This window comes from Diceros bicornis, chromosome 26 (genome assembly GCF_020826845.1).
Source record: "Diceros bicornis minor isolate mBicDic1 chromosome 26, mDicBic1.mat.cur, whole genome shotgun sequence".
In the NCBI taxonomy this organism is placed as follows: Eukaryota; Metazoa; Chordata; class Mammalia; order Perissodactyla; family Rhinocerotidae; genus Diceros; species Diceros bicornis.
The window spans coordinates 10482769-10497791 of record NC_080765.1 but is presented as its reverse complement, the minus strand read 5'-3'; the positions used below and the strand labels follow the sequence as shown (position 1 = coordinate 10497791).

General features: G+C 50.8%; 1 protein-coding gene across 3 annotated transcripts in view; it reads left to right on the top strand.

The window, feature by feature from the left end:
• Positions 1-15023, top strand: part of SDK1 (sidekick cell adhesion molecule 1) — a 919553-nt gene that overhangs the window by 870295 nt on the left and 34235 nt on the right. For 2 of the 3 annotated variants that reach the window (XM_058569382.1, XM_058569384.1), the window contains 3 exons: positions 3081-3196; positions 5359-5545; positions 8140-8277. In XM_058569382.1, coding sequence (XP_058425365.1) covers positions 3081-3196; positions 5359-5545; positions 8140-8277 — 441 coding nt within the window. The remainder of the gene's footprint in view (positions 1-3080; positions 3197-5358; positions 5546-8139; positions 8278-15023) is intronic. The other variant, XM_058569383.1, reaches the window with a different exon arrangement.

Below are 15023 nucleotides of genomic sequence, written 5' to 3'. Positions count from 1 at the left end.
TGAGTGAAGGACTGAATGAATAAACAGTCGTTCTCGCTGCAGAATTAACAGTTCCTAGGGCACAGAAAATTTTCTCATGCTCTCTCAAGCCTCTACTCATTTACCAAATATCTTTATTGTCATCTTTTCCTTTTCTTTCTGCAGTTTGAGCACAGTGGTGCCTGTCCAGCTACCTTACCTTGTAGCAAAGTTTCTAAAACGCTGATGTGAGAGGGGCTGCAGCTCAGGACTGCAATGCAGGGCCCTGATCACGAGCCCAGGTTCACCTGGGGTCTGGTGGGACATGGAGTCAGGAGGCCATGAGCCAGCACTCTCCACTCAGCAGCAAGTTAAGACTGAGTCAGGGATAGCCATTGTGTTCCTATGGCTGCTTGCTGATCCAGCTGATGCTTGATGGCCACGTCAGGGGCAGCGAGCTGCCCAGGGGGTTGAGTGAGGTGGACAAAGCGATGCCCTTACTGCTCTGTGGGGCTTGCCCACCAGCATTCAGCACCCAATTTTGCAGAGCCTCCCTAAGCAATTGGCCTGAATTCCAGAAGATTCCAGAAATCTCTGGAGTTCCACTACTGCTGTCAGGTGCAGGGTGCCTCTAGAAGTCCCAGAAGTTTCTCTGTTACTGCTTTGGCAGGCTCTCTCTCTCTGGCAGGGTGGCAGGAGCCACCTCACCGAGGACTATGGATAACTGCTGTGTGCCAGCCTTGTCGGCCTTGACTTGAGATGCCCAGAGAGAATCTCTGCTTTGCGCCTTACCCTTTGCATCCCATCTTCAGTGCTGTTTGTAAGCAATCCATCTATCAGCACATGCCAGCGATTGCTGGGCTAAAACGCTTTTTAAAAATAATTTCATGCACTTACAAAAAGCATTCTGAGCTGATGTTTGTGTTCACCATACACCACCAATGCTAAGGTGGAAGAACAAAAAGACAATGACTCAGCAGATGCTCCATCAGTTTCCAAACTGAACATTTATTGTGAATAAGAATCACATTCGGGGTTGTAAAGAGCAGTGCCTTCCAGAAAGTCAAGCTCTCCTGTCAGGGTGGAGACCCAGAAGCTTTCAGGAGCTAAAAAAAATAAGTCTCGAAACTGATGTGCTTTGCTCTGTGTTGCCATATATTTCTCTCTTCCCTGCATGTGTCATCGTCAAAAAAGTCTTTGTTACCTGCAGTTGTTTTATGGCACAAAAGCACCGTGCTGCAGGATGGCTGGTAGGTACATCGAAGCATCTCAGCTGGAGGACAGCAGAGCATATGGCTCAGCTGCCCAGGTCGGGACGAGGGGGCTCTGCCCACGTGTCAACCCATAGTGAAGAGGCACGTGGGCCCCTGAACTCGGGGGGCCTCCTGGAGCTCGTGGATGCTCCAGTTCCTGTGGACGTCCGCGTCCAGAGCGTGTTTCTCTTACACCAGAGCTGTGTGGTCCCTGGGCTCGGCCGTGTCTTTGAAAAGGAAACCTTGGGGGTGGCTGGGGGGACCCCACCCAGATGGTTCTAACCGACTACCAGGGTAATGGCCGTGCTCGATTTTGCCTTTCACATTTTAATTGTACAACAGTAATTTTGCGATAGAGTTGCCGATGGCAAACATGCAAAAGACATTAACTTTATTTATGTTTTGGATTATTAATGTGGCTGTTAAAATTCCTCCAGTTAGTTTTGATTGAATTGTTTTTTTGTGTGATTCTGTTGTTTAATGGAGCGGTAAATAAGAATTTCTGATAATGAGGCCGAGCATCTGTCACAACAACCTGGTGTGGGTTATTAACATTTCCATTAACGGCAGGGTGGGCAGCGATAATATGGGAACCACACAGTTAGAACAAAATAAATAGTTGGTGTCAGGCTGAGTGGGTGTTAATTACTATTTTATTCTACATTGGGGGGAGGGCGCAGAAAGTGGGGAAGGGTGACTCTCGAAGGTCATTCTCCCCCGAGAAGGCCTCTCCAGAGAGCCAGTGTGCTGGGCTGTCTCCCTCGGACAGTGACTGTTTTATCGTTTCCATTTATGGCCTATCAGTAGACGAGTGAAAAGGCAGCGCCTGCGCCCACAGGTGGAGGCTGCAGGGGGTGAGGAGAGCCTGGCCGCGCTCTGCCCCCCCCGCACCAGGCCCCCGGGACAGCTCCATGTTGCTCCCCGAGTCCAGTTCAGCACAGATTTCAATGGGGCATGCCCAGGTGGGAAGAGGGAGTAACTCCCAGGAGGCAGAGAACAGACCGTCCTGCGAGAATGCCCTGAATGGAGAAATGTTCTAAAACGTACACGTGTTCTCTGTGTTGTTCCCAACTTCCCAATGGCTGTCTGATGAGGCGACGGCCAGCACGTCCTCATCAGTCATCTTTGGCCTTTGCTTGCACAGTGTGGCCCTGCTGACACCAACACAGCACCTGAGGGTCTTCCTCAGGTGGGAGGGAAGGAGTAGGAATGGAGGGTGATCAGAATTTGCAGCCATAAGAAGCCTCACAGAGGAACGGGGAGTGATGAAACCTTGTTTCCGTCCCTCTTGGAGGGGCAGCCCTGTATCTGCAGACTAACTCCGTCCAGATCAGGGCTTCCTGCCCCGGGACTCATGAACCTGTGATGGGAACACAGACGCCTTTATTTGCTCCAAGCTCCACCTGAAACTTAGTATCTCCCTCAGTTATGAATGTGGTCACAAGCCGCCACAGGGTCAGCAGAACCTGTCGCCCAGCGACAGAGCCCGCCAATGTCCCCTTTGGCATCACGGCTGTTCCTGACACCTCAGATACCTCCTGCACCCTTCACCACGTGGACATCCCTGCAGTCATTAGACCAGCTCCTAAGCCTGGCTCCATGTCTCAATCACAAAGCACGGAGATGCTATAGCAAACCTTTGTTCTCAAACACTCTGCTCACAGTGTCTCAAAATCATTGGTTTTCTTTGTAATTCTCCAGATCTGATTTTATGCATTTAGAAACATGGTTCTGGGGTGGGTTTATAGTGTTCGCTCGCATAAAAGCTGACAGTCCAGGGCAGAGGCTCTCAGGCAGCCCGTCCCGGCATGAGGAGCCCTGCACATGTGAACAGCCGTCTCAGCTTCTCCTGTGCTGTTCTCTCCCCAGCCCCGGCCGTGGCCCCGCAGAACGTCCAGGTGAACCCGCTCACGGCCAGCCAGCTGGAGGTCACGTGGGACCCGCCGCCGCCCGAGAGCCAGAACGGGAACATCCAGGGCTACAAGGCAATGCTCTCTCGCATGGTTTGGCTCTTTCTTCCAGGTCACTTGCATGCCGCGATGAGCGACCTGAATCCCCAGAGTTCCTGAGGGCTTCGGCTGGAATCCTGGCCCCCGCTCCACAGTTGCTGCCCCCGCCTCACTTTGTCCTGCCCAATTCCCGTTGGCAGATAGATAGCCGACCGTCAGCCCAGAGAGCTGTGGGCGGTATTGAGCAGCTGGAGCAGGCTTAGCCCGACCTTGCCTCTCGGCCTGGGGGAAACGGGCCTGGTTCTCTCTGTGGCTGGTTTGTGCCCAGGAGCCCCTTCCTCCACAGTGGCCTGCCCAGGGAACCCTTTCTCCTCCTGTACCCACTCCGGCAGTCTCCAGGACCTTTGCTGACAACAAAACAGAGCGCACTAAAGAGAACAGGTTCTCCATCCCAGCTCTGCCCTTGGGTCTCTATTGAACACTGGCGTGAGTCCCTTGACTCAATAGGTCTAGGGTGGGGCCCAAGAATTTGTATTTTAACAACTTGCCCCAGGGTAGGGGGGGTGTGGTTCCTAGGAACCCCACTTTGAGAACCACCACACTAAAATATTACGATTCCACATTAGCTAAATGTTCCAGAGATGAGATGAAAGAAAGATAGCAGTCCATACCAGTAAGAGTATCAGAGGATGAATAATTACACAGAGTTGGTTTATCCAGGGGGCAGGAAGCTACTTGTAGCATTCCAGCTCTAAGACCATGCCTGCAGAGAGACTCAGAAGCCTGTGAGCTCAGCTAAAACCATCCCAAAGAAAACAGCCCACTGCTGTTCCTTGAAAATCCCCCCATCCTTCTCCAGAATGGATTTCCTTGTCTGGTCTGTTGGAGCCCAAGATGCTGTGGGCTAGCCTGCCCTGATGACTATTGGACCAATTAAATGTCCATTTAAAAATGATTTTTTTAGGTGTTTTATGAAAATGAATACCTTCCTCCTTGGCAGGGCTGTTAAAGTGATTAATGAGGTAATGGAAAGTCCCCTGAGCTTGGAGGCAAGGCACTATTTATGTATGTTCAAAATATGTTTTCCAATTTCCTAAATGATAAAGACATTGAACTTGGATATTGATCTCAAGTTATAAGGCCTGTTCGAGCAGACGATCTTATTTGGTCAGTTCAGAGAGCAGAAGCTGGACTGCATCTTGCCTGTGGAAATGTGATGCTCCCCCGTCAGGGCCTGCTCCAGCATGTGCCGGACGCATGAGTGTGTGCAGCAGGAAGGCTGGCCCCGGGGGCTTTCTGGGGCTCCTCGCAGCCCTTGTGCTGTTGTTGCACGTGGGCAGCTGCTCTGATGGCCTGGCTTGGTTTAGGCCCACAGAGCCATGGTGGATCCGTGGATTGGTTTGCCTTTGGGCAGCCTGGCTGGCACTGGCTGGGGCAGCGCTCTTGGCCCACTGTCCAGGGAAGCAATTCTGGCAATCTCTTCAAACCTTCCTGCTCAGGTGTCAAGTTCACCCACGAGCACATGGAAGGTAGATGAGAGGAAATGCAATGCAGGAGAAACATGGGGCCTTCCCAACAGTGCTGAGCCCAACGTGGTTCTTCTCCACGTTATTTTTGGTTGTTTTAACATCTAAAGTATTGTTGGAAGACTTCAACATCAGCCTTGAACAAAATGTGGGAGCACAGGGTAGCAACTCGAGGGCTGCTCTATCCACAGCTTGGAGTGGGAGGTAGACGTGGCTGGTCTCCTGTCTCTCCAGAAGACTTGGGGAAAGGGGTGGAGGCCATGAGTAAAGGCGCCAACATAGCCAGCTCTATGAGAAAAAGCACTCTACTGCTAACTGAAGGAAAGCATCCCTTCCATCCTCAGACTCCCATCTTGAAGAGTGTTTTGTTCAGTCAGGCGGTGCTCAAGCTTTAGAAGAACAACTCAAATGCTAATCATCAGCTCCCCAAACAACATTAGCCCATAAGATCTCCCTCTGCCCTGTCACTGACCTCACTACCCCCTGACTCCGCAGGGGAAGCTTCTCCTCCATCTTTCCACCCAGAGTATAGCTCTACCCAAGAAGGCACTGAGGCCCACGCTCACAGTCTCATCTTGCACACAGTGGCCTCCTGTCCCAGCAGGCTTAGAAGCAGAAGGGGTGCCATCCCTTCCCTGTGGCCAGCCTCCAACCTCTTGCTCTTCCCAACAGGTTTACTACTGGGAGGCAGACAGCCAGAATGAAACGGAGAAAATGAAGGTGCTGTTCCTGCCAGAGACTGTGGTGAAGCTGAAGAACCTGACCAGCCACACCAAATACCTGGTCAGCATATCGGCCTTCAACGCTGCTGGAGACGGGCCCAAAAGTGACCCCAGGCAGGGGCGCACCCATCAGGCCGGTAGGAGAACAGTGTTTCCTTTTTGCACACCTTTTGAGAGCAACAGCCCGTTGCTTTCTGGAGTTGTTCCCTGACCCTCCAGGCAGAAGAATCACCCTTTCTCTCTGTTCCCACAGCTCTTGCTCTACGTGTCCTGTAACACGCATCCCATGTAGCTGGGGTTAACTTAAAAAGCAAATTCGCCAGTTATTTTACCCTCAAAACGGGTTTATTAAGGAATAGCCCAAAGAATTGCAATTCAGGATGTGCATGCTATGGTGAACCATAGGCAACTTGGGAGAACAAAGGAAGGGAGCAGCTTTTATAGAGAAGGGGTGGAGTAGGGAGGGGCTGTTCTAAAGGAAAGCCCATTGGAGGAAAATAGCAGTTCAGGGCGGCAATAGCTTATTATTGGCTGAGCTGCAGCGTTTCTCATTGGCTGGGCTGTTGCTGGCTGGGGAGAGAAATCTTCCTTCAGTGGTCAAGTAATTGTACTTCCTGCCCCGAGACGCAAGCCTGTGTCTCTTCCTGTTTGGAGTGCAGTCATGTGTCACTTAACAATGGGGACACTTTTTGAGAAAAGCGTTGTTAGGTGATCTCATCATTGTGTGAATATCAGAGTGTACTTACACAAACCTAGATGGTACAGCCTACTACACACACAGGCTATATGGTACTAATCTTAGGGGACCACTGTTGTCTATGCAGTCTGTCCTTGACCCAAACATCATTATGTGGCACATGACTGTAATTGACGATGTATGATGGGGCATGAGAGCTCCCCCTACAGGCCTTCTTGACTCTAATTTAGTTGAGGTTTTTCTTATTCGTTTCATACTGGGAATGTCTGGAGAGGCAGGAATTTCTGGGTTTGGTTCATTTGGTTTCCTCAGTGCTTGGCTTTGGCCTGGTGCATGGTGGTACTCAGTAATTGTTACACAGATATGAGCAACGCATGTTTTTCTCCAGAGCCCTCCAGGATAGTGGAGGGGAAGAAGGGCTTTGCATCTATACCTCAGCCTCGTTCATAACCAACAGGATTTGTTCAAGTTCTCTCAGGGAACTTCTCATCAGTGTCTCTATACTAGTGTGTCCAGATCCCCGGGGGCAGGGGAGTGGAGAGTGAGTTCCTTGTATGTTGAGCCCGGGCCACAATATTGGGCATTCTCCTGTGTTTCAGGGCCACAGACCACCCTGGAAACATCTCACCAGCCATCTCTCAGACACACGCCCCAGGCCAGGTCCAGCAGCATGGCGGAGGCTGTGCTGCCAGTTGTCCACTGCCTGTGGCCTCATCTCCAAATGCAGTGTATGTTTAGAGCAGATCAGCCACTCTTCCCATGCATCTCAGAGTTTTCTAGTGGCCTGGAGAACATTATGAAGCTGATCAGGAAAGAATCAGCTGAAAGAAATGGCGGCTTGTTGGCCTTGGGGCCCGGGGAGCTCTGAGGCACTTTGTAAGATCTAGAAAGTTGAAGGCCAGGAAAGTGAGGTTAGGGAGCCCATGGGGGAAAGACCTGCCTCACTCGGGGCTCCCACAGGACTCCCTGACATTCTGTGGGTTCAGCCAACTAACACCCTACCTAGATAATTCATTTCCTGGGGACAGGGGCTCTGAGCATCATGCTTCCCATGAGATGACCAGGACCAGATTGCAAGGATTGCTTCCTTTGGGCCTCATCCAGCAGCTCAAGAGAGGCCGTTTGAAGACTCTGAGCTGGAAGGACATGGGCAGATCAGTGAGGCAGAGAGTAGGGGTGGGGGCCACATCAGGGCACTGCGGGCCTGGCAGGTCATGGGGACAAAGGGCCTCCAGGGACTGTAGGAGGGCAGAAAGGGGGACGAGTGGGTGCCGATCCAGTGGGCATTTCTGAGCACCGAGGAGAACCAGGGTAGAGCGGAGTTGGTCCCCATCCAGGCCATCAGGTAGAGGCAGCTCTGGGGCCAGCACCTACCCCACACCCTCACACGGAGCCCAGACTGAAGGGGAGCTGTGAGCAGGGTGGGCATAGCTCCCTGGCCACACACCTGGCCGTCTGCTTCTGCTGGTAACTTCTTCCAGCTCAGGATGGCCCTTAGCTCCTGCCTCTCTCCAGACAAGAGGGACACTGAAATGGCAGAGTGCCCTGTGAGATTTCAAATGAGGGCTGGGGGTCGTCCTCTGAGACCTCCAGGCCTGTGGAAGAGGAGAGGAGAGGTGGGCAGAGCCTTCAGCCATTGCAGAGCCCCGTCTCTCCCCAGAAGAGCAGGATAAGAGCTTCTGGAATCCTCTAGCAGTTGCTAGAAAATGGAGCTTTCTGCATTTCATTTTCAGTCTCCATCTAGTATTCATTTTTATGCCTTTGTCATTGCGTCTCTCAGGCTCCTTTGTGTTTAAACACCATCATTTTCTCTGCTCTTCTCGGGAGGGTCTGAGTTTCTGATTGATCCTAGGAAGTTTGGAGATGATCAATAAATCTTCTTTTCATCACATGGCATTTAGACGTTTTTGAAAATAACATCTAATAACCTCGGTATTCTGTGTGGAGGCAGAGCCGTGTATGTAGATGATCTATAAAGGAGCAAGGTGCAAGATCTATAAAGGGTGCAAGTCCCTTTATGTTCTGTTCTTCCAGCTCCTGGGACCCCCAGCTTTCTGGCGTTCTCCGAAATCACCTCCACCACACTTAACGTTTCCTGGGGTGAGCCAGTGGCAGCCAACGGCATCCTGCAGGGCTATCGAGTGGTATACGAGCCCTTAGCACCTGTGCAAGGTAAGGCCAGAGGGGAGCAGGGGCGGGCCGGCCTCACGGGTGCACAGCGCTCCACAGTGCACAGAGCGAGGCCGCGGGTCCTCCTCTGCAGGCGAGGAGCCTTGTGGAAGAGGCCTAGTGAACAAAGGCTGAGCCGGGACCAGAACCTCTGGGTCCTGGGTTCCAGCTCAGCGCTCTCTCTACGGGCCTGTGTGTGTTCACCCCCCAACCTGGTCTCTTTAATCCCAAAACCTTTCTTTCCTGTTCCTCCTGAGACTCCAGCCCTCCTGGGCACCCATGGAGACCACCGTGAATGCCACTTGTTGGAACCACATGGGGCCGTGCTGGCCGATAAGACACCATCGGCATCCCGGGAGAGGTGCAGACGGCCCAGTGTGCTCAGATATTTCTCTGGTGCTACCCTTCATTCATTCACTCAACAAGCATTTATTAAGCACCTGCTGCATGCCAAGTACTGTTTTGGATGCTGGAATCTTCAGATCCACGAACGCAAGGATCTTAACTGACGTGTTTATCAAGATCCTTGCTGTCCTGAATCCAGTGAGTTTGTATTTCAGTGAGGAGAGAGGTGACACACACATAATTAAACGAACAAAAATCTGATACTGATCAGGGCTGTGAAGAAAGAGAGTGGTGTAATAACATGATAGTGTTGGGCAAAGGAAGGACTTGAGTGACAGGAAGGACCCAGGCTCCCACAACCCAAGGGAAGACCTTCCTACAGAAGGCTCAGTAACACAAAGGCCCCCGGGGGCCAGGGGCCCGGTGTCTCCCGTGGCCAGAGCTTAGTGAGTGAGGAGGCTGGTAGCACAAGACGCCTTCATGCTGCCAGCAGGGCCAAGTCACACGGGGCCACAGTGGCTGTGAATGAGAAGATCTGGTTTATGCAAGACCAGGATCCCTCTGGCTAAATCCCAAAGTCTAAATGCCCTGGGATGAAAAGATGTATTGATCACCTCCAAACTTCCTAGGACCAATCAGAAACACTGACCCTCCAAGAAGAGCAGAAGAAATGTTTAAACACAGAGGAGCTTGAGAGAAGCAACGACAAAGACATAAAAATGAATAATAGTTGGAAACAGAAAGTGAAATGCAGAGCTTTTGGGGAGAATGGGTTGCGGGCCTGGTGCAGGGGCTTGGGCATACAGAGGCCAGTGGGGGCTGTTGTGGTTTATGGAAAGGGAGCTCAGAGTAGGGGTGATGGGGGAGAGGGCGAGAAGTGGACAGATTAGGGGCACATTTTGGAGGTGGAGCCAAGGGAACATGGCTCGACTGGATGGGAAGACGAGAGAAGTGAGTGGCATTGCTCTGTCATTCATGTGGCAGCTACTCATGTCTGTCTGTATTAAAATGTTACCCAGCTCCTGTTTTGTATTAATTTCTTACATATCTGTCTCTCCTCTCTACTCCACTACTGGTGTGTTCCCTGACTGTTCCCTTGGCCTTTCCTTCCCTGCCACTGTGTCCCCGGCATGGTGGTGCCAGAGAAGAGAGACAAGCCCAGGGCAGTTTCCCCTGGAAATATACACAGACAGATGGTAAAATTTATAGATTATTTAATATTGAGGAGGAAAAAATATAACCAACACTTCAAGTAATATCGGCTCCCCATTTAAAGCCGTGATAAAAATTTCCTTTGAAAATAAGTACACTCAAATAAAACAGGGAGCTGATTTGAAGAGGAAAATTTAAGCAGTAGATTTTATTTCATCGAATCTAAGATGCCATTGACTGTAAGATTCATTGTTATTTTATGAAGTGCTAAGAAAGAAAAAAGGATTCCAATAAGCTATGGCCCAGGATTTTTGTATCATCCATTCCGAGCTGCATCCCAAATCAGAGAAGTGGAAATGTGAGGGGAAAAAAGTGCGTCTCAGTCAATCGATGAACTTTAGTAAAAAACAGTAGAGGTGAAATGTGGATACGGTTTGTAAAAGAGGGCCTGGGACCAGCGTTGATTTAGTGTGGCCACGCTGGACTGTGTTCTTTTCGGAACCGAGCACCTGTCTGGGCACCAGGTGGCCTGGGAACCTTCCATTCTGCTCACCATTATTCCCTGCACACACACGCACACACACACACACAAACACACACACACATTAGTTCCATGAGCCCATGTCCCTAACAGCTTTTCAAGGATATTAACCAACTAGTGCCATTCAAATGAGAAAGGACTGCCAAAACTCATGATTCTGATTGGCCTACGGGGTCCTTCCTCATCACAGTCAATGAGTTTCCCACACTTCCTCAAATAAGTGACTTATTCTGTTGACCAGTACTTCTGTGTTAATGGGTTTGCAGAATCTCTCTGGAAACTCCATAGCGTGCACCTCTGGGCCTGTCTCCTGGGCTGGCTCTCTTAGTCTTGTAAATAAGTACTCGCTGTCCAGGCAGGACCATCGCTGTGATCATCACCCAGTCGGATGCCACAGTGGGGCCTGGACGTTGCTTCCTGATGTCCTCCTCTCTGCACGGTCACTCTCCTAGAATTGCTGCTGGGTTGCTGTGAGAACCCCCAGAGAGGGAACCCTGCACATCTGCTGTCTCTTGTGTCACGCAGCATTCTGTGCTCCCTATAAACCAATCCCACCAGGTCCACAACAATGCAGGTAACATTTATGGAGCACTCACTATAGACCAGGCACATCCTCAGCACTGACATGTTCTCTCCAAATCCTCACAACAGCCCTATGCTGCAGGGGCCGCTTTTATTCTCATTCCGCAAAGAAATCAGGCTAGGAGCCCTTAAGATGTTTGCCCAGAGCCTACAGTTCGGAAGGTTGGAGAAGGGTGGGATTTGAACCCAGACAGTCTGGTTTGAGAACCAAGGTCTAAACTGCTACGTGTTGGGGAGAAACTGTCTGGAGCGCTTGTGTTTCTGAAGGTAAACGTGATGGTGAACGTCACAGGGATGGAGCATGAGGGACAGTCATTAAAGCGGGTCACATTCCCGGGAATGGGGCTTGTCATTCTCCCACGTGACAGCGGATGGAGTCACTTTGGTCACAACCATTTTCTCCTCTTCACAAGTAATAAGACAGTTTGTCACCAGCATAGTCTCTTCCGTCTGTCGGGAAGGGCTGGCTCTTTCAGCCTGGATTTTCCTGGCTTTTGTGATGAGCGTGATGTGCTCTAAAAGGGGAGTGGGAGGAGGAAACGCTTCGGTTCTGCGGCTTGCTCCTTTACTCAGCAGGTGAGAGAATGACCAGAATCTCAGCGTGAACGGCTTCATCAGCTCTCCCTGGGCCCTCAAGAAGAGAAAACCATCCAGACTCCCCCAATTGTTTTTGTTTGTTTGTTTGTTTTTTGGTGAGGAAGATTGTGCCTGAGCTAACATCCGTTGCCCATCTTCCTGTATTTTGTATGTGGGTCACTGCCACAGCATGGCTTGATGAGTGTTGTAGGTCTGGGCCCAGGATCTGAACCCACAAACCCCGGGGCACTGAAGCAGAACGCAATGAACTTAACCACTATGCCACCGGGCCGGCCCCCAGACCCCCAAATTTTGACCACATTGGTGGCTTGGGCACATCCCAGACTTCCTGATTCCTGCTCATCTGTCAAGTGGTGGCCCGGGGCTTGAGCTGCTCCAGAGGGCTGATGACGGGAAGCATCCAGCCCCCGCCCAGAGGCGTGGCAGCACTGCCTCAAAGCACCAGACCCTCACGAAGACTAAGGGGCCCCCACTGGGTTCTCCACCTCCAACCGCAGACCCCATCCCCCCAACAGCTCTGTCCCTGCTCCAGCTAGGGGTGAGGCTGCCACAGGCTTCACACCTTCTCCTGGCCTCTCTGGCAACCAGCAGACAACCTGTTCCTGGGAGCAGAACTCACCAACCCTGTGCCCGAGTGCCTCCCCAATTGACCGTGTACCCTTCTGAGGTGGCTTTGCTGACCACTGACGCTGGCGTCTCTTCTCAGGATCCCGCCGTGTGCCTGCCTGGACTGATGACATCTCCCAGCACCACTGGCTTAGCCAGACACTAGACAATAGGGCTGACCCCTTCCAGCTAGCCATGCCCTACAGCCACACAGGCCAGAAGAGGAACATAGACCAACAGGGGGTGGAAAATCAGAGCAGGAGTTGCTTGCCCTGTGGCCCCTCTCCACCCTTGGGCACTTGGGTGCATTTTGACCTCCTGGGGCAGGCAAAGGGGTAAGGAGAACTTTCAGTTGAATATGAGACCGTGCTATTGGATAACTGGAAAGGACCAAGTGCTGTGGGATGGAGTTGCAGTTAAGGACAGAGTGTTTGAACAGAGGGCAGTGACTGGGAAGATAGTACACAGCTTCCTGTACCTCGCAAGGTCCAGTTGCACAGCCTCCCCACCGGCTCATCCAGCCCTCGCTGTCCCATCTCCCCCCAGCGGCCCCTCGTTCCACCTCTCACCCGGAGAGCTGTTCAATTGTTTATCTCCTCCCCTTCAGGCGGCTGGCCAACCAGATCAGTGTGCAGGCCTTCTGAGTGTGGGGTCTCCTGGAGAAGCCTGACCCTCACCCCCTCACTGTTGGATCGGGGGTCTCCAACAGGGAACCATGAAAGCAGTAATACTTTCATATGCCTCATGGAATCCATGCATTTCCCAGACATCTGATTGCAAATGTAGTGAACACATCAGGCGTCTTTATTTGGGGCTACAATTATATGAACTCTCCATGGTAATGCTGGTTTGGTAATGTGAACATTGCCAAAGATACGGTATATATGTTTATGTACATATGTACGTGTGTGTGGCAAAGAGAGTAAAAAATATATTTTTGTAAGTTGGAAAACAATCATGTCACCTGAGAGTGACTCTCCTGGCCTTTTCATGCCTCCTCCAGGACTGGGCAGTGGGTAGAAATCTGCAGGTCCCGGCCAAGTGTTTATCAGCCCCAGCCCAGGGAGTAGAGAGCACAGCATTTATCCAGTGCCAGTGGACCTGTGGTCACTCCCTCGGGAAAACAGTCCCGGCTCAGCCCGTGTGCTGAGGTGGGGCCCACGCTCGTCCCTGACCTGACCAGTCTGCCGGTCACTATGGGGAGCACCAAACACTCCCTAGAGCACCGAACCGCATGGAGCATTGAGACATGTTCTTGGGAATCTGATTTTATGGCACAGTTATTTTTATGTTTTTTTAAAATGTTGTAAGTGGCAGTATTTTATGTGATTGCACCCTGAGGCTTTGTAATACGGGGCATGGTTTAAAAACTGACTAGATAAATAAGATCCTGACATAGTTGAGATGGAGGAAGGCCAGCCTAGTTCTACCTCCTAGTGGGACAGAATTCAAAAAATCTGTACGTGGGTTTGTTTTTGCTCTGGGGAGAAAGAAGGAATTTTTTAACCAAAAAAGGGGCTGCTATCCAGAATGACTATATCCAACAGGACCCAGTCCATTTGCTGCTGATGGTCATTGTGTGTGCAAATTGTCATCCCTGAAGCCCCTTTCTCAGGCGATGCAAAGAGAGGGTCTGGCTCTCTGGGCAGAAATGGCCCTGTTTCTCTACAGAAAAGCTCAAATTTGGAGGTCACTCAAAAGCAGTCAAAATCACTCTGAAATAATGTGAAAGAGAATAATTTAGCTGAATAAATGTTTTATAAAAGGCATAATATGAAAACTGTGAATCAACTAGAAGGTATTTTGGAGACCTATAGGATAGAGAAATTTGCTTCAATGACTTTGAAAGATGGGTCCAATTTGTTGGGCTCTCCGGAGGTCAAGGCTACTCTAGGATTAAAGGTGCTGATAGCACCATACCACCCACTCTGAGGGCAGGCCAACCAATGGGTGCTGTCCTGGGAAGCCTGTTGGTTCTCTGTACATGGGAGGCAGTGGGGATGGACAGCTGGACCCAGGACGGCCGGCGCCATGTACCAGGTACAGCTCTTGTAAATGAGTTCTGCTGACTAAGAAGTCTTGGAAATGCCCCATCCTTACATCCGCCTCCAAGAGATACCTGATAGAAATGAAGACATTGAAAACTCTGAGAAATCCTGCATTCGCGAGTTTATGGAACTTTTTTTTTTTAAATGCATCATCTTCAAACTTACTTAACAAGAGAGGCCCATTTTTCCTTCCAGGAAAGTCTACGTTTGTGTAGTTTTCAGTACATATCTTCCTCCCAAAAGGTTAAATCTCTATTTTCTAATTATGCTTAATGCACTCAGCAACGCTTTGGCTTTGTTTACATATTTATGAGTGACACTTGGCTCTGTGTCATCATCGTTCTCTGAATCGAGGCATTGATATTTATGACGACAAATTTTTCTTCATCCTCGCTTCAGGGTCCACAGATGAAATTGTCAAGAGTTGCTTGAGGCCTTTAGGCCACAGGTTGGCCAACCCAGTCAGGCTGGAGACCCCTCATGGGGGAAGCCCACCTTGTAACTAACGTGAAGGTCTCCCTGTGTCTTGTTCCATGTTCTCCTCCTCCTGTGACTCAGTCAGGAAGCTCGAGGTCACCTGTGCAAGTTCAGAGCTAAGTGGGGAAGGGATCTTTTCCAGAATATCCTCAGGGAGCCCTGACCTGGAGACAGGGGGACCTCAGCCCCCCCACAGTGCCTGTTGGCTGGTGTTTCTCTTCCTCCTAAGGTGATTAGTGAGACAGTGGGCTGCCTCCCCCGTCGTGCTCTCTCCTTTGTCAGCACCCACTTATCAACCTGAAACTCTAATTACACTTATCTGTGCTGAAAATTGGCTATTATCACCACTTAAACTCCTCCTAATTATAAGAAATACTTCCTTCACAGAGTGGGGGTGGTTC